Here is a 24,800-nt window from a genome sequence, read left to right on the forward strand (position 1 = left end):
AGGAGCCTGGCACCCACACTTTCCCCTTCACGTGCCCTCCATCAGCTCAGTGGGGCTCTATCCCAGTGCCTGGTACAGCTGTGGGGGGAAAAGTTATTTTCATTGAGCTGAAACTACAGGAACCCTTCCAATGGTGCGTAATAGCTTAAAACACAGAAACCCCCTTACTGTGGTGTAATCGTTGAGTGCTCACTGGGCCAAATATCATAAAAGCTTAGCTATTAACCCCAAATTACTGGTGTCCTCTAGACAAGGGATCCCCTCTGTGAGAAAAGACCACCCCAGGATGGGTTTATCCAAGCTATTCTGCAGGTGTTGTAACCAGAGGGGATAAAGCTTTGAATTCCTTGTTTCTTCGATCTATTTATTGACCATTGGATATTTAAAGTATTGAGTCCTGCCGGCCAGCCAGCCTTTGGAGCCAGGAAATAACCTCGAAATGGAGCAAAATGAGTTAAATACCTTGGCAGGCAGCCAGGATGACTAAGTCATTCTTCCAGCCTTACTGGAGCAGGAGTCAAAGTCAGGGAGCCAGACACATTTCCCATAACTGGAAACCCTTGGCCAGAACCGCGAGATCCGGGGCTCCAGCAAAAGCTGTGGTGGGCTGCAGGCGCCCGGTGGGGCCACAGGAAGGGCAGCTCCAGGAGGGAGATGCACATCTGTGAGTATGTGTGCTTTGCGAAAAAGAAACCAATGACCAGAAATAGCAAATCATGCATTTGGCCAAAATAGTGGCAGACGATGCTGGAGTTTCTGACACAGACACTACCAGCCTGGTTTCATTGCCAAGGTCTTTCTAAAAGCCTCTTCAGGCTCACACAGGTACTTCCCTATCCTTAGCTTTTCTTACAAGACCCTGAAGTGTGAAGCTATGTGAGGGCAGGAGGAGAAATGTTTGATTGAAAGGCGTCCATCTCCTTTCTTCCTCCTGCTCTGGCCATGGAGGAGGGATGTGGCAGTGCCCGTTGTTTGCCCGGCCGCTGCCAGGACCACTCATTCCCTTCCCTTCTGGACAGGACTTACCTACTTATCTGCGGCCACTCCAGCAATGCATGACAACAGACAAGCACCCTGCGGGGAGCCGTGCAGGTGCTTCACCACCCACGGCTTATTTAACCACCCTATTGGTGCCGCTTGGCTCACAGCACCACCAAAAAGCATCATCATCATCATCATCGGACGCTGCTGGGAAACAGGCAATGGAAGAAGAAAACTGGGCGGTCGCTCCCGGCATCCCTTGGGTTGGTGCCCTGGGCGGAGGTCTCCCTGGCATTGGGGTGTTTTTTGGCTCTGGCTACCCCCTGAGCACATTTCTTTGCAGCGCACCCAGCCCAGCCTCTCCCATGGCTGATAAAGCTTGACCTTTATCTTCGGTGACTCATGGCTGCTCCTGCTTCACTTATGCGTCAAGGGCCGGTTGCCTCTTCCATGGGAAAGCTCCCAAGTGTTGACCAGGGGCAGGAGGAGCACAGCCACACCTGCGCCCAGAAATCCCCTTTAGCCACGATCATTCAATCACTTATCGCCCTGTGGTACCTCGATCACTGCTTCTGCTGCTCCTCTCACGGCGTAAAGCCAGGCTATAACAGTAGTGCCACGGGACAATTTGCTTCACCCCTGCTCAGAACTGAAAGGCAATTGCATTGCCATGATTATTAATTAAAAATAAAAATCCTCTCTTATTTATGCCACAGGCCATCGCCAGATGACCAAGATCTCGGCTGGCTGGAGTCATTGCAACTTTCCCAACCCCTGAAAGGCATCTCTGGGTGTCCCAGTGCAGTGGGGCAGCTCATCCCCATGCTGCCCCGTTCAGGAATGGGGACACCTGGACATGCTGCCCAGCTGTGTGGTGCTGGGGACTTTGGGTGTTTTCCAGCAGAGGGAAGGGAGGTCCCCAGGTCGGGGTGAGATGCTCGGGAGCACCACGGCCCTGTGGGAGGTGTGGGGTGTTGTGTTGCCACGGAGGAGAAACACCCTCCCAGGCACGGTGTGTGCCCGGTGAATCACTGCCCCGTGCTGCCACCACAATGGGCAGTGGGGGGAGATTTTATATTTCACCCCAGGTTTCTTACAGCCATGTCTTTTCCCAAAGGCTATTTATTTCTGTGCACACACACATTGCATATGCACAGAGACCAGGACTGTGCACACGGGGTGCCGAGGCAGGAGCCTGGGAGCCCCTTGCCTCCATGGCTATACCAGCACGCTGGCCACAGGTGATAGCCGTGCACGGACGAGGATGAGGATGATGATGATGAGGAGGAGGGGGCTGCCCCAAGGGAAGGGCAGCTGCTCAACACCACTGACACAGACCACTCTGCTCCCTAGCCTGAAATACAGGAGGATGGTTTTATTTTCATTCCCCACAAGCAGTTGCTGCAAGTCACCTTGAATCATAAGTGATTTCTCATCCAGCAGCAACGAGAGAAGAGGGGAAAAGGCCTTAACCTGGTGAGAAACCTGGGAACAGCGATGGGGGCGCAGCTGTCCCTGTGGGAGTGGGACTGCATTTCTCTGGGAGATCAACATGTTGTTGGTCACTGCAAAAAAGCCCCCTCCGCAAAGCCAGGCTGTGATCAATGATAGCTGTGGGCATCGAGGCCGATGAGCTTTTGGTGAGCATCTGGGACCCTGGGGCAAAGGGAGCAGGAAGGCAGGGAGAAGGTTTGGGTTTGTGGGGGGCTGGCAGGGAGCCTGGAGTGGGATCTCAGCCCTGACCTTCAAAGGGAGGAGGCTGCTGGCTGATGGACCCGTCCCAGCTCTTGCATGTTGCTCCCATCTGGGTGTTTAAAAAAGCAGGTTTCACTTCTCTTCGGTTAAAGGCAACCTTGTTCTTCCATCTGGCGCGGGCTGGGGCGGCCGGTCGGCAGCAGCAGGGTGACTCAGCCTGCCCACGCAGCAGCTTGCCATCCAGCCCCAGCTATATTTGCCGAGCAGGTGAATCAGTCATTGCACAGAAAGACCTTGGCCCTTGCCGCCTTTCCCTTTTTTTTTTTCCCCCTTTTTTTTCCCCTTCCCCTCCCTGGAGCTACACTCCTCTGAGTGCTCCCTCCCTGCCTGGGGCTGGCGCTCCGCAGGCCGGCGGTGCGTTGGCCGTCCAGTCAGGCTGTGGGCAGCCTGGCCGGCAGCTCGGTGGTCCCTGGGCTACCTGCCCCTGCAAGCCGAGGGCAAGTCCACAGAGCCAGCCAGGGGCGGATGAAATGACGAGGGCGCAGCACAGCCACAAAGCCGCCGGGTTTTTTTTCCTTAATAATTTTTTTATCTCTGGCAGGAGGAAGTCGTAAAGCGATTACCTTTCATTGAAACACAAGGAGGAAGGACATCCCAGCGCACGGGACCGAGTCGAGGCCAAAGCTCTGGCCTCCCAGCTGCCAGAGAGAGCAATAAAACATAAAGGCATCCTGGGACTAAGCCAGCAGTTCAGCCCCTGCAATTATCACTGTTTCCCAAGGAAGATTTCTACCACCTGCCTCCTTTTTTCCCTCCCTGGTCACGCGTTAGGACAGATGGACAAGGTGGCACCTACAGGAGAAGTGCACATGTGGGCTGGGTGGGTTAGTCCCACCTTGGTGCTTGCTGTGCTGGGTCACGGGGATGGCGTCTCTATCAGAGGACAGCTGCCTACTGCTTGGCACTAATTAGAATAGAATAGAATAGATAATAAAATAAAATAAAATAAAATAGTTACTTTGGGGGCTTCTAATTGTGGCTCTGCTTTAGCTTTCACTCATCCCGCCCCAGCAGCTCCTCCCCCTCCCAACAACCACCCAGTACTTGATCCAGGAGGTGGTTCTGGCTGGTGCCGTGTGTGGGGAAGGCTTGGTTTGGCTTCGGAGGGCTTTTGGGGGTTTGGGGTTTTTTTAAGCTGTTCGCCGCCCCTTTGATGTGCTGGCTCTGACACCAAAAAAGCCGATTGCAGCTTGCCTAGGGGTGCGGGGCAGGATCCGAAAGTGCCGCCAGTGTGGCCAGGAGGCAGCCGGCTTCGATCTGTTCCTGCCAGTCATCCCAGAGCCCCCCACAAAGCCCTGCCAGCCCAGGGGGATGATGGGGGGACCCCCCCCCAAACCCTACTGCACACCATGCCCAGGCATCTCCCATGGTGCCACCGACACGCTCGAAGGGGGCCGGTCCCCCCCTCCCCTGCACTGCCACCCCCTTTAATTAAAAATTGAAATCATGTAATTGCCTCTTCATTAAAGCCAATTAAAGCCCGGCTGACAAGGGAGGAGGCGGCACATTTTGCAACTTGCCGCGGAGATGAGAAAGCGCACACCGCAATTACGGTGTCTGTTTGCTTTGCCTTCACCCAACTTCTTCATCAGGGCTGGCTTTGAAATCGGATGCCGGGTGAAATGGTGCTGGCGGGATCCTTGCACCCAGCAAACCCTGCGTACTGGTCGGGCCGGGTGCTGGGAGAGGCTGCCGCACGCCGCGGTGGGAAAGGGAGGCCAGGCTGCCGCCTCCTCCTCCTCCTCCTCCGCACGCACAGGCAGGGCCAAGAGCAGAGGAGGGATGCTCAGGGGGATGAGGGATGGAGAATGAGACTTGGGGGGGGGGCCAGCACTCCCCATGTCCAGCCAAGGAGCCCCCGCCCCGTGCCAGGGGCTTGCTGGGCTGGAGCTGGCACGGCTACTGCAGCTCTGCCTTTTGGTCTCCATCTCTCAGGGATGCTTCAAAGCCGGCGGCAGCTCTTCGCCCGGGCCAGGAGCGGCCACATGGTTTTGGGGACCGCGCTGACCTTACCCTGGGAGGTGGGGGTGCGCGGTCAGAGCGCTCCTTGTTTGCTGGCCCTAGCCATAACAGTAATGAGTTCGCAGGGGGTTCAGTCCCAAATGAAACAGGGTATTTGCAGCCTCTTTGGCCTCGCTGGGGGAAAGGGACTGAAACTCCTGGTCCCCAGAAGGCACAAGATGAAGCTGAGGGTGGTGGGAGGGAGGGCTCCATCCCCTCTTCTCCTTGGTCAGGAGATCCCAACACAAGCCAAGCCATCTCCGTGACCGAAGAAGCTTCCAGCCAAAGAGGCTCTACCAAGTCTACAAGTGCAGGGCCAAATACCCATGCAACGCTGCAGTGTTGCTGCTCGAGATGCCAGCTCAGTGATTTACCCTCTTGCTGCCCAGCTTTGAAACGCCTGAGCAAGCAGCCCTTGTGAACACTTTGTTGCACACACCATATTTGCCTACGTTTTGACCTGAACCGTGCTTATTAACCTCTTTTTTTTTTTTGGTATAATAACAGTCCAGTGTTCTTTGTAAGCGATCTGTCTTCAAAGATCTCCTTTTTGATCTTTTCATAGGCTAAGCAACAATTCAGCCTATATAAATCTCAGATTGAAAGTACATAATTTGTTTTTCCCTGCTTTTTTGAAGCGGTGAGAGATGAAATGGCTTAGGGGAATGTCAGTAGCAGTTATATCTTAATTGGTTTTTCTCTGCATCAAAACGCCTTGAACTACTCACTTCTGTGCAGGAGCTCTACGTGACCTTTACGGCAAGTGCTTTAACAACTCCCCTAACAAGTTATATCCCATCGCCAACTTCAGGAGTTTGCTTTGGTAATGTCTCTGATACTAATTTTTGTACTCAACCCTCCTTCTCTCGTGCTCTTTCTGTCCAGGCATATCAAAGAGTTTGAAATATGCCTTAAGTCAGGAGCATGAAAAGGAAGAAGGAAGACTAGATAATTGAGGGAAATAAAAATTAATATAAAAAAAAGGAAAAAACCCACCCAAACCCCTCCTAAGTGTGACCTTACCACTGTTGGCCAAGTAGGCATTAATGCTAAAACACCAAGGTAAGTCCCTCTGTTACCCCTAAAAGGTAGATGAACGTGGACTCAACAACTGCCAGACTGAATTTGCTTTGTGAAAAGCTCAGTTTAACAGCTCACAAGGAATATTTGTATGGTGCAAAGATTTGCATCAGTGATAGACCAACGGTCCTTCTTTTCCAGCATCATCCTAAGCTGTTCGATTTCTGCCCCAAGCAGGGGCAAATTGTTACTTTATATATTTATTTATTTTTCCCCTTTAGGTCATGTTGCATAATGAGTAAATTCCTTTCTCTACTGTTTCCCTTCTCTTCAGCTCTTTTCTTAAGCTGGGACGGGTCTGGCATGGGTTACCTTGAACTTGCAGATGCTGGGGGCAAGCAGCGAGGCAGGGGTGAGTCAGCGAGCGGCCACTGTGTCGCTGATGATGGCTCCTTTGGGAAAGGAAAATTTGCTAGGAGGGGTTATTTTTTGCAGCACAGGACTGTTACCAGGAAGGCTCGTACGAGCTGGGAGGCTGCACAGAGCTACGCTGGCAATTGGAGCACACGCTCGCTGGGTTGTATTAACCTGGTTTGGCATCTCCACAAGGTGTCCAGATTCCCACGGTAAAAACCAGAGGGTAAGGCAGCTTGTGCAAGAGGCGAGCGCGCTGCTGGGTGGAGCATGCGTTTTTGCTTGTGTAATGGCGAGGTGAACAAGCAGAGAGGAAAGCCGGTCTGGAAAAAAAAGCTGGCACATGGTGAACAGCTCAGCCTTCATTCACATGATGCTTCATTAACAGCACACAGGCTTGGATTTCTTTTTTTAAATTTTTTTCTTTTTTTTTTTTTTTTTTCTTTGGATGCTTGTCAAACTGGCATGACTTACGGCGTTTATTGTTCGGGTTTCCTGGCCCTGACCTGCAAGAGGCTGGAGGTATTTAGGACAGCAGTATGAGCATATGGAAAAAAAATAGCTCTGCCTGCTATTAGTGTGATGACTATAAACTGTTTGGGAAAGGGAGGATGAAGGTTCTTCCAGGCACAGGTCACAGCTACAGCGGCAGAGCTGTTTGCACACTGATTATACTGAAAAACATGAGCAACAAAGGTAAAAGAATGTGAGGGCTTTAGCATCAGGGGAGGAGTCCTGAACAGATACTGTATTGACACTAAGTCAATGCCTCCCAGACTTTATTTGGGAAATAATACAGATCTTTATCCGTGGGAAGAAGCAGAGCATAAAGCATGAATGCAGCACTTTATTTTTTTATATATATACTGCTATTTACAACAGGCTATCAAGAGGTGATTTGCAGGAGCCCAAATAAACTTCATGTTTTTCTAAAAGTCACGCATTGTTGGACAGAAGCAGCCATGGGACCAGGTGAAGTTCGCGATGGCAAGGCTTTGGGGCACATCACACATGCTCCAGCAGCGGGAGAAACAAGTCTCCCACCTAGCTGCATAATCCACGACTTGCATTTATAGGCTTAACTAGAAAGGATTTTCTGGGTGAGCTATAATTGTTTCCAGAAGAGCTAAGATGCTTCAGAAGAAGGTACAAATTTCAAGCGCAAGTTCATAAGGTTATGTGCTACTTCAGTGTAACATCAGGTAGCCAGGGTAAGTCTGACATCTTATACTCACCTCCTGAATCGCCGAGGTCGCACGGAGCAAGCGATTTCCTCGTGCTGTAACTAGTCTGACCTCTTCTTAGGCGCTCCTCTCCAGCGTGGGCCTCCTCCGGACTGCGCTGTGCTGAGCTGGCTTCCTCAGCGAGACCTCATTTGCTTGAGGAACTGCCGTCAAGGCAGCATTTAACTGAGGATGAATTTATTACAAGTCTCCTTTATTTTAAAACAGGAAAAGCCTGTTTAATAAGGAGAGTGGAAACACACAGAGACTATTTTAATTTTTCCAGCTACCACAAATCCTAACCAGATAGCAAACCCCAGATAACTGAACATACTGAAATTGGACTGAAAGCTCTCAGTTATCCCAAATACCAAGATCCCAGGAGGGTACCCTAACGTTGTGCAAAAGACTCCTGAAAAACGACAGCCCGTCCCCGATTTTCAGCTGGAAGCAGAGTATTTGCCATTTGTTTCTCTATCAGATAGGGCAGCGGGGTAGTACCTCCAAGGCTTTCTTCCTAGACAACCAAGGCACTGAGAAGCTATTAATCACACTGCAGCCCGAGTAGGCAACATGCCAAATTAATCTCCCTTGGAGCACTTCTAGCTGCTTCAACTTTCAGACCATGGAGCTTTTTTTTTTCCCTCAAATGAGAAGCTACCAACATGAAGACTGCATCAAAAGAGTGTGTTCTCACAGACTAAACTTCAGTTTCTTTTATCAGGTTGCTGTGATGGTAATCAGGCATGTATGCATGTAGACTCACTTTTTCGGTATCACCTCACCATTTTAAAAACTTCTCATCTTAGTTTTGCATAGGGCCTCCAATTTTTTTTGGCTTAAGGCACAGTCTTCAGAAAACACTGATACCGATTTTTTTTTTTTCTTTTCCACAGTTAATCACTCTTATCTCCTTTTTGCATACCCACACTCCCTGTATTGAGCATCCAGCCTGGATTTGTCTGGCCGTGTCATTCTGACAACCAACCCATCAGTTCTTCATACCCTTGTGCTAAAGGAATGAGTTGAGCTGTCAAGTACCTGTTAGTTACTTTTCCTGTAGACAAGTTTATAAATAACCATCTGAAAACAGAGAAGGCTATGAAATGCTCATCTTTGCCATTATCAGCTAAATCTATAATGGCAAGAGCACAGCTGGGTTTTGACAGGACCTGTTTTCTGTTAGGCTCTGTCAACTGGCATTAACTCTGCTTTAACAAATCCCAGCTCAGCTTTCCCATCACTTTCCCCAGGATGAACGTCTTGCTAGGCAGCTTCGTTAGCCACCCATCTCATTTGCCCTCCCTGAATGCTGGCACCGTTGCTCTACATGTTCTGGAATTTCCCGTTTTCTCAAAATTAAAGTTAAGCCTTTTGGGATTCATGCACATAAATTACTTCAGTGTGCTAATTTGCAGATGTTTATCTCCAGGTAGTAGTACTCCTGTTTAACCATGTAGTGGAAAGTACTTCTTTAGGATAGGGCAACTATCATTCAAGTTCTTTTGATATAAAAATTAAAAAAAGCTGGTCAAATATCTCTATTTGATGTGCCTAGCATCACTGGCACTGTTATTAGCCAGTCTGCACCTGTGCAAACTCCATTCATTATTCCTCCCCTTGTCAGACATGCCTTCACGCCGTTCTCTGTGCCTGCTGTAGTACACTATATTAATGACTCATTACAAAACCTGAATTGTTTGTTTTATTTAAAAAAAAGTCCAAAACCTATCCCTATTCCTGCCTTAACAGTATAATGTCACCCGAGCATTAGTGCTACATTTTCTGACTGCAAGGTATTGATGCAGGGATATTTTAACATGTCATACACCAGTTCATGTCCCCCAGCCCCTCATTTAGTCCATGGCTGAATTGCATAGATCACATGGAATCTTTAATAATGATGTTACCTCCCAAAAAACTCAAATCCTACAAAACATTCCAGACTGTCTACTTGCAAATCAACCAAGCTTCTTCTGATTTACATCAAAAAACTCCATAATGCAATATTTACAAGGGCTCCTCTCCTTTTCTTTGGCTTTTGATAACCAAGGAAACTAGCAGGACCTTCAGACAAGGCCAAACATCTGGCATGGCCCTTGTTAAACACTTCATGATTCACTATCGAAAGTCAAAGAGATATTCATTTAACCTAGGAAGCATTACGGACCAGACAGGCACCAACGATCATGTTTCACAACTTTAATAGAATATTCTATCTATTCTGTACAAATTGAAAACACCGTATTAAGTTACAAATGTGTAAGGTAAGGCTGGAGCACTCTACATGCCTGGTCACAGTGTTGATACAGCTGCTATTCAACTGCTGCCAGAAGTTGGCAATGGATCTGAAACTAGAAACGTGTACCTGAAGTGCCACACAACAAAAGGTAGTTTTGAAGACTTCAGAGCTTTAAAATAAAACAAATTGTGGAATGGAATAATTTCAGTGTTGCAAGTAAGACACCAAAACTTCAGATTTATTGAACTGAATTTTGATAAATTTCCGTGTTCATAGTGAAAGGTCCTCCATGCTGGACACTAAGCAATAAGACTACTGGAAATTTTCTGGTTCTTTGGCTGCAACCCACTTCCATCAACAGCAACAGTTTGGCCTTTGCATTTTGATCTTCATCCAGAAGAGTTGTCATTTTGATGCAAGTTCATTTCTTCTGTCTAGACTACTACACTGAGATCAATTCAAATTATTTGTTTTACAAGTACCCATATTGTATGCAAAAGAGGAATATTTTCAAGTATATTAAAAACTATTAAAAAGCACTAATTCTGTCAAAGTACTTACAAACATATGAATAAATAAATAGCAAGATGAACAACTAAGTCTCAAATATGACACCCCCTTCAATGAAGTAAAATTACTTCAATTCAATTGGTTTTACTGAGATAATAAATATGACATTTAAAGCTGCTCAAGCACTAGTTCAATTTGTAGGTTGCGAGAAACATTAAAAAAGGGGGGAGGGAACTAGCAAAAAAGTCATATTGCTCTATCTGTTTCAGCTACCATACATGTAATCCATTTACTTTAGCTTCTCAGCACATTGCTATTCCACAATTTTCAATGTTTAACAAGAAAATGGATAATCCTCACGTGGTAGTCTGGACTATTCCCCTATGCATAGGGCAAAAGGCTCTAAAGGCCTAGTGACATACTTAGCTACAGTGTACCAACGGCTGTAGAGTGTGCTTTATTTAAACCTCCTATTTCCCAAATGCATTGAAGTTGCCACTGTACATGTTAAGCAATAAAGAAAAGTTAGTGAAAATCATGCATTTTAAAACAAATTAATTTTAAGCATTGTTAATAAGATTGTGCCGCAGCGATGGAATATCCTGAACTGCAGGCCAGGTATCCAAATATTTGTTACAAGTTGTTCAAATATCACTTCCAAGTGGTATTTCCTTATTACTGTTGTTTGCATTCAGCAGGTTGGCTGGAATCTTTCTGTACAAAATGGAAAAAGAAAAAAAAAGGTTAAAAATCAAAATAGCACACACAAGAAAATACTTCAAGAAATAAAAGAAATTGGCTATGCAGTTTTGAATTAGCTAGAGATATCATTAGCATGTACAGAAAAGCTACATGTAAACTCAAGCTAGATGATAAAGGTCTGAACAGCAGTCACCATATTTATTGGGTTTCCCCTGCCCCCAACTGCTTGGTACCCCATAATATTTTTAATCTGCATTTGTGTTCTTTACATTCCATCCAGTAGGCCAAGGTTCAAACAAACAAGAAAGCAAGCCACCTTCTATTCCCTCCAACCAGAGGCGCAATTTGACTTTCAGTTGTTATTAAACAGTTTATTAAGCTGCCACCTCCTCACTAACTCCGAGGAGAGAGGAAGGCAGGGAAAGTAGGCTGCTTATTCTGCAGCACGTATGAGTTTTTTTCCTTAGAAGCCTTGCCCTTTCTGCTAAGGTGATAAAAACGTAATTAATGTGTTGATTTCTTCTAGGTTCTGCATCACCAGCAGGTAACTATTCAACAGTTTAACACTGGGCAAGAAGTCCACATTAATCTGAATATGTAGAAGTAAAAACACCTCCATTATGTAGTAAAACAACTTCCCCTGTGGCAAAAGGAAGTGTATTTGTGAAGGAGAACAAGTACTCAAACAGCTAAGAACTTCAGGTTTTACACTGCACCTCTCGCTTTTTTGTTGTAAAACAGGATTCCTAGAAAGCAGGAGAATTTATTCAGTGTATTTCCTGTTTGCTTCTCCCTTTAACATTCTTAACATAGTTTATTATAAACAAATGGCAGTCACATAAACCTGCTGAATTCTAGTAAAGAAAAATACAGGTATAAAACATGACACCTCGAATGTCACTGACCACAGAACAAAATGTTTCTTAGTAACTATCCTAAAGAAGAGCTTTATATGTTGTAAAAGAAGTAAACATACAAAAGTTCATTATACATCAAGTAATCAAGAGCTAAGACAACTTAAGCATTTTGCCTGTAGTGAGGAAGAACAGGTGCAACTAAGATTCCTTACCATAAGTTTTGCCCCCTATCATCTGCACTAAACCCAGACTTTTTCTCTTCCTCACCTAAACTGCTTTAGGGTTATAGCAGTCACTATCATTCCCACTGGAAGTCTGGATTAAAGCCAAATGCTGTTTCTTTTGCACAGATATGCCAAAGACTGTTCAGACTTCTTCCTTGTGGTTTTCTTCCCCCAGCACATCTGGCTAACTTCAACTTTGTACTCTCTCATCTGCCTGGGGTTCCAAATAACACTGATGTGAATTTGTTTTCACTGATCTGGGTCTAAGTACAGCATGAATTCCCTCTTGAAAAGAGGGATATGTTTACACAGAACACAAAATTAGCATTCTCTCTCTCAAAAAATACCATAATCCCACTGCCACTGGCAACACATTGCATGCTATTCCTTTTCATTTAAAGACAGGCAAAAACTGGCAACATTTTTATCAAAAAGCTTTCCAAAAGTATCTTACTTTTCTTATAGCTGCTTTGTATTTGAACATGGCCACAGAGTAGCACACAGCATCACTTCCCCTCCCCCATGCATTCTGGATAAGAGCCATAATCAAATAACAAACCCGTTATGTAGAAAGTACTTAAAAATCTTTCCATCTCTCTCCTTCCTTCCTATTCACCTGTTGTATCAGACACACTTAGGTTGACCACTGCAACCATTTCAGCCAAATTTTAATGATCAACCAAAACCCTTACTGTATTTTATAATAAGCTTCATTATCTTTTCTTTATACTTGTCTTTATTTCTGTAAACATTTAAATCATATTATTGCATATAAATCTTTATCCTGTAAAAACTGAGTCATAGAAATTATGAAGTTCCTTCTTAAGGACTTTCCAGTGTTGATTATTGCTCTCAGACAGAAAAAAAACAAACAAAAAAACCCAAAACAAAAAAACCCCACAGTTTAACAGGTTTTTGGATAGGAGTTAGTTGTTGGAAGAATTTTGAGAGGAATACTGCTAGTTTATGCTATTTTTAGCTTACAGTGAGGCATAATCTATCTTGACCATATATATATAACATGTTTAAGCAGGCCATAAGTAACAAGGAAGTATCTCAGGTCCAGATTCCAACATAATCCATTTTCTTCCACCATTTCAATAGCACAGCACTGCTCTTGCTAAGTAAGCCAGCATGTGAGCTCCTTATTGCTTTCAGCTACCCATCAGTCTCAAAGTATCTCACAGTCTAATCATGAGATGACAACAGTCCAGATAAACGAATACAATTTTCTTCAAGTTACAGCTGCCCCATCAGGTACACGCATGTGGAAAGACCCCAAGCTGCACGTGTGGTCAAGATACTACATCCATACTCCCTCAGGCAAGGCCATTAAGCTTGAGCCTGCTCTTCCCACAGCGCCCAGACTGTTGGTGACATTTGGTCAGCCAACCACTACCAACCCATTTATTGGCCTTAGACAGACCCTGCACTATTTTTTTTTATCTCCTCATTCTAGCAAGATTTCCATTCATGCTGTATTTCCCTAAATTAACTTCCCAAGATATCTTAGAAAGGCAGTGAAGTACATTGGCCAGGCAATAAAGATCATACAGAGAGACTCTAACTGGCAAAGGTAAGGAGGAATTGCATCTTATTTTAAAATAAATTTAGCAGCAAACACACATACTGAAGTTCACTACCAGTGCTACAGAGACAAGTAAGAATTCTTCTTGTCATAAAGAGATTCTCTACAGTAGTCACAAGCAATGACTTAAGTTCATATGAAAAGTGGTAGGATTTTTTAATTTTACATCTTTAAAGCATTTCATAATATTTACTTATTCTGTGCAAGGAGTTTAAACTACTCTAGGCCTTTGATTCCAGTTTGAGACACTGTTCCAATGGAGATATACCAGCTAAATAAGTGAGACTCCCACCTATTTTTTCTCTTTTGCTAACAAGCATCAACGTAAAGCTTTTTTTGCTTTTATTGGATCACTTACTCAGAATTTAAAAAATATATATATATGCACTCTTGCTACAATGGACAGGAACATTTTTCTTCTGGCATTTGATTACCCAGGAAAACAATGCAAGAAACTTGAGCTAATTAGCTTACGTACAGACCACTTGCTCGGACTTCAGCAATTACATCAGCTAAACTGCATCAGCTGCTCATGGACACAGAGGACATGCATCAATTTTAAAGAGGGAATTCCACCTAAAATTTACAGGATCATAGGGCTAAAATGGAGAAAAGCAGGTCTGAAGTAATATTGCTTTCATGACTTTCATACACACAGCCCGCTGCATCTACCCATACAATTAACCTTGTGTCCTCGAGGATGGGAGCATAAGCCCAAAGTACCCATGCCATTTATCTTAGCAATTTAATCCTTTCAAACCAGAGTTTTTTCACATAAAGTTACTGCTGAAAGAGACACTGAACTTCTATTAATCTTCAATGTTTAAACAGATTAGGCAGGATACTTTGCTAGGCGATTCAAAGAGCAACTGAGCCTTTACCTCCTTACTTTTACAAATGACTTTTTGGAAAGCTTCCCATCTGCTAAAGCAGCCATGCAGGCACTGGCAGCCCATCAAGGTCTTGCCTGACACCCAAACAGACTTTGCTGCCAACAGTGGGATCAATGCAGACAGTAGGCACTAAAGCTGATGTCTTTCCAGCAAGAAGGAAGAAAGCCTTTCAGCATTTCAAATGTCTTACCATGAAATAGTCCAGTTAGGGATCCTAAAGCTAAACCTTATCTTTATTCATTTTCTAATCTATGTTATTGAATGAGAAAAAGCAAGGATATCAAATATATACACAGGAAGTAAATTCAGAGCTAATTGGAGCCAAGTAAGCAAACGGTCTGAACTGCCTCCTCCACAACTGGGACATAACGCTTCAAAGGTGCTGAAAATGAATTTGCTAACAGGCCCTTCTGCCACTGTTACTTAAAAGATAGACTAAGCACCTTGAAGCACATGCAGTCTCTCTCCACAGCAGCTTTTTAGTTCATATTTCAAAACAGCATTCTATATTACCTTGTCAGCTACTTCTCAATTCAAGCATAGTGTCAGTAATGTGAAATAAAGTCATGGAGAAATACACTAGACAAAACAAGCTACATTATCTGGTTTTGTAGCATGTTCTGAAGCTACTTTCAATCATCTGACTGCTCAGTCTTCCAAAGTCACAACTTATATATAATAGCCTAAGTTCTTTGTGTAAGAGATCATAATGATCTATTTGTAACTGAACAACTCAAATGTAAATGAACAACTCAAACTTTAAACCGACAGCAGTGAGAGGAAGGAAGGAGGGAAAGTTAAAGCAGAAAGTGTTGACATTTACGTAGCAGATGGAGGTAATATGTAAATGACTGAACAGGAGAAATTGAATTTGAAAGGAAAACAGACCAAAGAACAAATATTTTTGTGTACATGAAAAGGAAAACTATTCTAGATATAAGGAAAAGGGGGGGGGACAGGACTGAAAGGCAAAGAGGGGCAGGGGACAGGGAGAAACAGGACCAGAAAATGGGATGAACAGAAGGAATGGAGAACAGGATTAGGGGTATGGTCTTAAAAGATAACAAACAATTCCAAGTTGACTTGAAAAACTGAAGCCAGTGGCTGACAACTTTTAATTGTAAGACAGCTGCGTAGCAGATTGCAGCAGGGCAACATATAAACTGTTGTGACAAATGGATGTTCTACTACTGCATGTGAATAAACAGTGCAAGTATGTCAGGGCAGGGTGGCTGGCTTCCCAAAGGATATCAGATTAGAAATAAAATTTAAAAAAAAAAAAAACAAAAACAAACCACCACACACCAAAAAAACCAACCAAAACCAAACCTAACCACCACCACCACAGCTCAGTTTTGAGTTTAACAAAGGCAAAGAGCATTATCTATGCAGAGAAGGAATGAGCTGAAAAGATTACAGCTCGTCCTAAGTAACCAAAGATAAGAAAAGATACAAGCCTAAAATACGGGGGGGGGGGGGGGGGGGGGGGGGGGGGGGGGGGGAAGAGTATAGAGCCTGTTGCAGGCATTGTTCTCTATGAGGCATGGGATGAAAGCTGAAAGATGACAGTACACAATAGAAGGAACTTTTTTTTGTTCTTTTAGAGACAGACAAGCAGGAGAGCAATACCAGTTCAGAATCATGAGAGCTCAAGAAAAGGCCTCTAAGAGTGACTGACTGCCTTTGTCAGGCAGCATAAACAAGAATAATGTTGGAAAAGACATACTAAGTAAGCTGATGACTTACAAGAGTTCACAAGAAGAGCAGAGGAGATATTTAAGAAATAATTTGCAAGTACACTAGAAACAGTAGAGACACAACATCAAATCAGAAACAAGACAAAAACAAAGCCTGGCAAGTCTCAGTATCTTTTATCATGTATATAAAATACAGTTTGACTGCTACAAAGGCAAAGCAGAAGTTGTGCCAGGAAGGCAGAGAGGTCATTCTGAAAAATCTAATTATATAATTTAAAGGTATTCATCTCTATACATGTTTCTATTTTTCACTAATAAAACTTAAACTCCGAAGTCACCATTCCCCCATTTCTTTTCCCCATACAAGGAAAAAAAACAAAACAAACAAAACAGAAAATCCTAGAAAACAAACCACATTGCATGGCTACAAATGGGACTCTTGGAAGTTAGGTATGAATGGAATTCCACCTTACCTAGAAATGTATGAATGATAAACAGACTTAAATTACACCTAAATGGGAAAAAATTGAAAGGAACTGTCAGCATGAACATAAAGTGAAATGTACAAAATAATACAGGAGGCAACAACCATAACCTTCCAAGATACTTCAAGCTTTTTTTCTACAGAATACCAAATCCTTTAAAAGGATATTTGATACTTAGCACAAATACACTTTGACTCAGAACTAACATTTTGTTTCTCAGCTGTCCAACTTTTTCCCATTACAGGTACACCACTGCATTTTGATCCTGCAGAGCAGTCAGAATATTCATTTCTGCCACTCTAATCCTGTTTGATCAATCTTTCCACAATACAGACTTTCTTTAGTATACAGTACTTCTCATTAAAGAAAAACAAACTCAATTCTTGATACAGTGACAAAAAGCATTTACTAGTGCTATGATGATGTACATAAAACTGTGTCAGAAGAGTGACATGTTAAGCTGCTGTTAAGACTTTCATCCAAAGATCAAGTAGTTTTGCATGCCTTCCACTTTTTCATCTCTGCCTTTATAAAAAATTAAAAGCTGATGTTTTAAGAACTAAATGAACGCAAGTCTGTCATCACTGTCCCAGATCCACTAAATGTAAGCATTAACTTTACCATGACTGAAGGATTCAAAGATACTTATCAGAAGGAGCACTAACCCTTAAGGCTGAATTTTAAACCAGGTCTCCTAAAGTTTAAAATTCAAAGTTGGGGACTAACTTTTTTCATTTCTAGCTGAGTACACACATGCAGAGTCTAACCTGCAGCCATCAGGACAACCAAAAAGAACAATTCTAAGAAAAAGAAAATAAACAAAACAAGCTAGTTGAGATTTGTCAGACTAGTTCTAAGTTGAAGTCCAGCCACAGAATATTTGAATATGACCTTTCTAAAGGAAAAATACATATTATACCAAGATACCATTAAGAAGTAAAAGCACACAGTTCCAACATTACTTTTTTCTTGGTGCAGGTTGGAAGACAAAACCTATATTTTCTCAATTTATGGAAACATAACCTTTCTTTTAAGAGCAATTTGAGTGCTGAAGAAGATGAAAACATTGCAGTCAGAAGCTAGGGTGGTTTTTGTTTTTTAATAATTTATTAATCTTTTCAAAAACTATTAAAACATTAGTTACATCGCTCATGATTACAGTCTGTGTTATGACTAAGCACACAAAAATCCTTACCTTAGGATCACTCTCTGCATCTTCCTCTTCTTCTCCCTCCTCTTCCCCCTCCAACTCCTATGACAAAATAGAGATAAACTAACAGAAATTAAAATAGGTTAAAAGTGCAACTTTTTGTAATGGAGAAAAAACAAAATAGCAAGTTATCTGGGTTGACTTAAAAGAATTAAGCATCTTCAAAATCTTAAAGCAAAATCTTTAAAAGATTTAAAACACAGATTTCAGCATGGCTTAAGGCAACCTTCCTACGTAAGTTGCTGCAGTCTCCCAGCCATTTTTTAACTTCCATCCAACATGTTATTTGGAATTTTACAGTTCTGGGAGTAAGTATATATGTCTAATTTCGTTTTTCATTTTGATGTCCTTCCAAACAGTCTCTGTTTATTTGGATTACTGTGGACAGGCTATGTATTCCCGCATGGGATTTTGCGGTATTTTTGCACTCTGTTGTACACCTGCCTACATCCAAGTAGTAACATCTGGCACTGGAGACAGATTAAAAATACAACGTACAATTCTATCAAGACCCAGCTTAAAGAAAAATAAGAAAGTGTTTAGTCGCTCAACAGCCTAAGCCCAGAAGTCTGCATCGCTGAAGACTATCAGCTCACATTAGACCACCAGCTTGATAACTTCTGATGTACTCTACTGTTGTGAACTTGATGACAGTCAGGTATGTACCTTTAACCAGTTAGCAGGAACACCACAGCAAAAGCAGTAAAATAAGAATGTAATTACCTGTAAAGGATATTACTTCATTTAAGTGTGGTATCATTTAGTGGTTTTGTGCTAAGCCTTTCACAGTATGTTTGTATTCATACAACACTACTGTAAACGCACCAGAGCTCTTGGCATACTAGAAATTCCAGCCTAAATTAAGCCTTTATCCTGAGCAGTTGTACAATCTTCCTTTTTTACTTTACATTTAGCAAGCCCTCAAGCTCACGACAACTAAAAGCTAACAGCTGAATTCCACTACTGCCTAAGTAACAGATACTTAAAAATAAGACTGAAGGTTCTTATCATGCAGCACTCAAAAAAGCTTGATTTTAATTTCTGACTCATGTCAGAAAGCAGCTTTCAAAATACTAGAAAAAAACTGGATAAATGTTCTTGCAGAAAGTACTTCCGTGAAGAGGAAGAACAGCCATAGATTTTTTTTTAAGTCGGGAATGCTGACCTCTTTTGGAAAGAAGTATCATACACAAGAGCATTTATGAACAACTATTTTCTGCTCCATATAGGACTATTTGTGGAACTGGAACACAGCAGGTAATTAGTTATCTATAAAAGATACAGTACGCATCTCACCTCCTCTTCACCTTCTTCACCTTCTTCAAACTGAAAAACAAACCCAAGGTTTTATTAGCTCTGCTAATATTTGCACAAAATCTTATGCAATAATAGATCTAGCACATTCAAACACAGTAACTGAAACTAAGCTCCTTCCAGAAGCAAAGATTAACAACTCACAGCAAGCTGAATGATTCTTTCCTATTCCTAAGTAACAGGAACCTCTTCAGGTTTTTTGCTATTCTCATGTAATTAATACTACATACTAGTCTAATCAGAAGAGGAGGAGAATGTTTCTATCTACGGGGTGACTAATAAACAAAATGCTGATAGCATACATACGTTATCATCATCCTCTATAGCTTCCCCAGTGAAATAAAGCACAGCACGAGGGACTATCCTTTCACGGAAGAAGTGTCCGATTTCAAAATCTGCTGCTAAAGTAAACTCTGAATCTTCATCCTGTAAAGCAAGACAGTTTGATTTTTCTACTAAAAATGTGATGTGCTATGAGGAGAAACAAAAGTATTTCAAAGTTATAGTTTTGAGAAACATCACACTGTCATCAACAGGACAACATCAACGTTCAGGTCATGTACTTTGAGTATACTTAACTTTGTAACAATAAAAGGAATATTGCAAGTCTAAATCCAGATTTGCAGAATTGAGATTTATTTTTAAAGTTTCCTACTTTCTACATACAGGCTACTGGCCTGTGGAAACACCTTCTATTAAAAAGGCTCACATAGACTTTGCTGGTTCTGACACCTGATGTTACAGAATTGTTCAGAATGCTTCAGATTGATTTTTTTAAAAAATCAGATACCAGCCATGCAGTAGTGCTGAGTGGCTAGAGAAAATAATAACCTCTTCCCAACAGTGATCATTATAGATGCATTGGATCACCAAGACATGCAACAGCAAAATGTCAATGGATTACTTGGACAAGTCAACAGTATCTTTCATTTCATCAAGATGAAGCTCAGCTTTGGCAAAAGCAAAAGTAATGATAAAAATACAGAGTACTTAATAAAAGAACCCAAATAGTCACTCACCATAGAGATGTTTAGCAAAAAAGATAAAGCAGAGCACAATCATCAATTTCAGAAATGTAAACTTACCAATGACTCCCCATCACCAGATACTGCAAAAAGAAAAGACAGTAAATTTAAGAAAAGTTTGTACAGTCTAGCCCACCTCAATATTCAAGATGACAAAACACAGCATAAAGACCTTCTCATACCAGAAAACACTGGTGTTATAAAAGTCTTCACAAGCTAACTATTAAACCTCTGAAGACAATTCAGGTTCATCCTAAATTAAACCCACAGAAATTGCACTTGCAAGAATTTCATGTACTGCAATAACAGCATCAAAGCTGCCATTTTGACGTCAAAGATTTTTGCACAGGAAATACTCTTTCTACAAAGATGGGTTCAGAAGGCATGCAGATCACACTTCTCCTCTCAAAGAGCAACACATTTTGTTTCTGTATTAATGCTGTAATTACAGTAACTTCATTTTGCTAGAGCACTACAAACCCTCTCCTCTCCCCATATACATGCTACCAAACAGATTAACATTTTCTCATGAATTTGCAAAGTATTGTCAAGAAGAGGCCCGGTACTGTAACTGGTAAGGAACAGGGTGGGGTTAGTTTAAAAAAAAAGCCAAACAAACCAAAAAATCCCCACCCACAGAAAACCCAAACAACCCAGATTTCCCTCCTCTACTCAAGTGCCATGGTACTGTGATCCTGCTGTGAAAGTGATATTTGGCTCAGTCTGTTCCCAAGTTGAAAATGCAGTATCAGCTGCCAGCAGATGCCACAGTCTTATCTTTCTTATACAGTTACCTCCAGAGTATGTCCTTTAAGTATTTTTAAAAAAAATACAAAACTATCATGAGGCAAACAAATCTCCATTCCTTTCTGAAAGCAGCAACTACTTGTAACACACACACAAAAGTCTTTAAGTTAAAGGACATTTCTGTACCAAAAAAACCTCTTAACTCTGGAAATACTTATCACTTGTTTCTTATCCCCATGTACATGCGGATTTGCAGTGGTATTTAGAAGGGACAGGTAGTTCATAATAGCCCACGACTGAATCAAGAACTAATGTCCATTTTGTTCAGTACATCTGAAGTCCACAAAGTAAACTGCTTCTTCCATCCATGTTTGAAAAAGAGTACAACAGGAGATGTATCAAGAAGAAATAATGTTTTTGGAATCCATCTAAATTGTTTTAAATATGTGAGTACGCATCTAACATTAGATAACTAGGTGTCCAGGTTTTGGCTGGGATAGAGTTAATTTTCTTCCTAGTAGCTGGTATAGTGTTATGTTTTAGATTTAGTATGAGAATAATGTTGATAACACACTGATGGTTTTAGTGTAAACACTACTTAGCAACAACTAAGTCAAGGATTTCTCAGCTTCTCAAGCCCAGCCAGCAAGAAGGCTGGAGGGGCACAAGAAGTTGGGAAGGGACACAGCTGGGACAGCTGACCTCAACTGAACCAAGGGATATACCAGACCATATGATGTCATGCTCAGCATATAAAGCTGGAGGAAGATGAAGGAAGGGAGGGATGTTCGGAGTTATGGGTGTTTGTCTTCGCAAGTAACCGTTAATGTGTGGAGCCCTGCTTTCCTGCGCATGGCGGAACACCTGCCTGCCGATGGGAAGTGGTGAACGAATTCCTTGTTTTGCTTTGCTTGCGTGCACAGCTTTTGCTTTACTTAAACTGTCTTTATCTCACTCAACCCAACTTTTCTCACTTTTACTCTTCTGAGTCTCTTGCCCATCCCACCAGGGGGGAGTGAGCGAGCGGCTGTGTGATGCTTAGTTGCCAGATGGGGTTAAACCATGACACTAGGAAAATTAGGAAGGTATGTATGGAGCATTAGGGATCACTAATTAATCACAGAAGAAACCACAGGAAGTTCCGTCACTTAAAACAAAGGTTTAAGTTCTAGCATATTGGTTTCACTTGGCCAACACTTGAAGAGATTTCTTTGGCGTGTTAAAAACCTCAAATTGATGCATGGAGCCATCCTGTGGTAAAACAAGTCAACTTCTTTAGGAGATTCTACATGAGACACTTTCTGTACTATGAATCCTGTTTACACAGCACACCTAATGGCCAAATGCTATAGGTAACATCAGAACGAAATTATCTGTTTGGATGGGCTGCAGTTTGCCATCTTCTTCTAGTAACAAGAAAGTATACAATGCAGCAGCATAAATAAGTTTGTAGGTTTAAGCTGTATAAATACAAACACAAATAAATAAAACACTGCATATTTTAAGAATCCTAAATTCTTGATTTCCAAGCTTACCCTTTATTGGGCTGAAGAAGTTAAAAAAAGAATCATTAGGTACTTGTTTAGTAATTGTCCGAACTGTGCCTCGACCCTTGTGTTTCTGTTTTTTCTTGATTGTTTTAACTGTAACATTTTTTCCTTTCTTCCAGTCAATAGTACACCTAGAGACAACATGTGGGAAACAGCATTTTAACACAAGACATCAATGAAAATAAGGAACTGAGCATTACAGCAACAAACTTCAAGGCAAAGATGGTGTATCATTCTCTAGATAAAGCCAGTGTTACACACACCAGCAACTGAATCCACTTGACAAGATGTCAAGTAGATGCATCGTAGCACTAGAGACTGTGTATGTTGACATAACAAATACTTCCCTAAATGAAAAAGCTGAATGAAAAGTTTGTCTTTGCAGAGTAATCACTGTCCCCACCCCACCTATACTTTAATACCTCTTTGCCTCAACTACTGGAGTTTTGTAACTAAGGACATGATTAAGCTATTCCAGAAAAATCTCAACAGTAGAGCCAGTAGAAAACAGTATGTTATGTCCTCTCACTAGAGGCCAAGGCAGTGTCCACTTACCCTAAAAATAAATGCACAGAGTGGCCAAGGAGAGGCACATTTTAGTTCTCCAAAGAGCAGTGCTCAGACTGACTTTGCAGTCAAGAACAGTAAGCTAGGAAGAGCTTACTTTTTAGTTCCCTTCTGCTACTGTGCAAACTGACACTTTAATCTCAGTTACAAGTCTCTCTCCATCCACCTACAGTTTTATCCAAAACTGCAGATGGCAAAGAATGAGTGGTAAACACAGACAGTTCTCTTCTAAGGGAAATAATGGTGTCACAGTAACCCTTAAGTGCCTCAGAATACCCTGTCCTATAGATAAATGGTCAAAGTCAACAGTTTTACAGATAACCTGTGCAAAAAGCCACAGAAATATTTTCCTGCTCTACTTATTCCACTATCTGTAACCTTATTCAGGAAACATGAACTGAAATCAAAGTTAAGACATACCAGCAATTTTAGAAAGGGATTCCTCCATAAGACTTAAACGGAAAACATTTTGCTGTAATTAACTAAAGTTTTCTTCAAAATGGACTAGCATTTTACTTAGGCACAACTGTCACTAAACATGCAAGTAGACCTTTTACCTCACTGCAGGTAAATACTCCATTCAAAAGCCAACACATAGCACAAAAGGTTTTGAGGTCATCAGGGTGCTTTCAAGAAAGCAACTATTTGGCATTTCTGAAGTGTTAGTTCAAAACAAAACAAAAACCAAACAACACACACAAAAAAACCCTCCCACCAAAACCCAAAAACACATCCTTGAAGGCGGGGGGCATTGCGGGGCAGACACGACCACAACAGAAAAAACACCAAGGAAGCTAAGAAAAATAAGGTATTAAAACATTTTTCAGTTGTGTCAGCTCTGCTCTGGTGTAGCACTGAACAACGGTTATAGAGCAGAGATCACTGATGGGAAGAGAAAGGGTTAGGTTAGACAGAATGCTCTTTTACCCAAACTAAAACTCTAATGTGGTGTCCAACTCACTAGACTTCCAGAACAGAGATGAGAATTCACCATCCCACAGTCAGTTTCTGAAGACATTTTGCCAAAAAAAGCTGCTGCATTAGCCACAACTGCCAGAACCAAAACTGCATGGCCAGTATATTTCAGCCTCAAAACTGGCTAAAAGAACAGATAATACATATTAACAATTCCTGCCAGATTCAGAAGTACTACTGGAATAAAAATTGCTGATGAGATGAGCAAGAGCCCAAGAGAGTCTAAGGCTACTCATCAGACAGAGGATGGGGGCCTATGAAATGTAATGACTAAAATGAATTTACCCAGTTATCTGGAAATAAAAGGCTTGGGATCTCATTAGTAATCTGTTAAATTTGAAAGGTGCACACTATGTTAAAATATATCTATGTATCTGTTACTTCTACATGCTGAGGCTAAGACCATCATCATCCTCCCTTACAAACATTCCTAGTTTTTAAGTCAGCAAAAGCTTTATTTTATCTTCATTAATCATTATCACAGCAAGAGAAAACAGCATCTGAAAAATACAGACTATTACTTCTGAAGGTTTTTCAAATTTCAAGTTTTCCTTACCCCTCACAATCAACTATTTCAGGTCCTTCAAATGAAAAGGGATCTGTCTTGTCCGGTTCCGACTTCATCTTGTATGTTTTTGTCAGGACTGAATTAGAAAAGTAGTCATTGGGCCCAAAGTGGAACTCTAACGAGAAAGACTGGAAGAAAGTTCCATTATAATTTTATGTTACCACTGATTTTTTATTTGAAATAGTGCATCAGCAGAATTACCACTAATCAAACTCTGAATACAGGAAAAAAATAACAATATGATGGCAAACA

General features: G+C 42.1%; 1 protein-coding gene across 6 annotated transcripts in view; it reads right to left on the reverse strand.

The window, feature by feature from the left end:
- Window positions 1–9,581: 9,581 nt before the first annotated feature.
- The window catches only part of NAP1L4 (nucleosome assembly protein 1 like 4), a 29,954-nt gene continuing 14,735 nt past the window's right edge, over window positions 9,582–24,800 (reverse strand). For 3 of the 6 annotated variants that reach the window (XM_075047927.1, XM_075047929.1, XM_075047928.1), the window contains exons 10-16: window positions 24,537–24,676; window positions 22,424–22,569; window positions 20,202–20,224; window positions 19,423–19,542; window positions 19,099–19,128; window positions 17,788–17,844; window positions 9,582–10,860 (exon numbers count right to left, since the gene is read on the reverse strand). In XM_075047927.1, coding sequence (XP_074904028.1) covers window positions 10,822–10,860; window positions 17,788–17,844; window positions 19,099–19,128; window positions 19,423–19,542; window positions 20,202–20,224; window positions 22,424–22,569; window positions 24,537–24,676 — 555 coding nt within the window. In that variant the 3' untranslated portion in view covers window positions 9,582–10,821. Of the gene's footprint in view, window positions 10,861–16,580; window positions 16,619–17,787; window positions 17,866–19,098; window positions 19,129–19,422; window positions 19,543–20,201; window positions 20,225–22,423; window positions 22,570–24,536; window positions 24,677–24,800 lie in introns of all 6 variants that reach the window. The other 3 variants (XR_012653142.1, XM_075047930.1, XR_012653141.1) reach the window with 3 other exon arrangements.

This window comes from Buteo buteo, chromosome 16 (assembly GCF_964188355.1).
Source record: "Buteo buteo chromosome 16, bButBut1.hap1.1, whole genome shotgun sequence".
Taxonomy (NCBI): domain Eukaryota; kingdom Metazoa; phylum Chordata; class Aves; order Accipitriformes; family Accipitridae; genus Buteo; species Buteo buteo.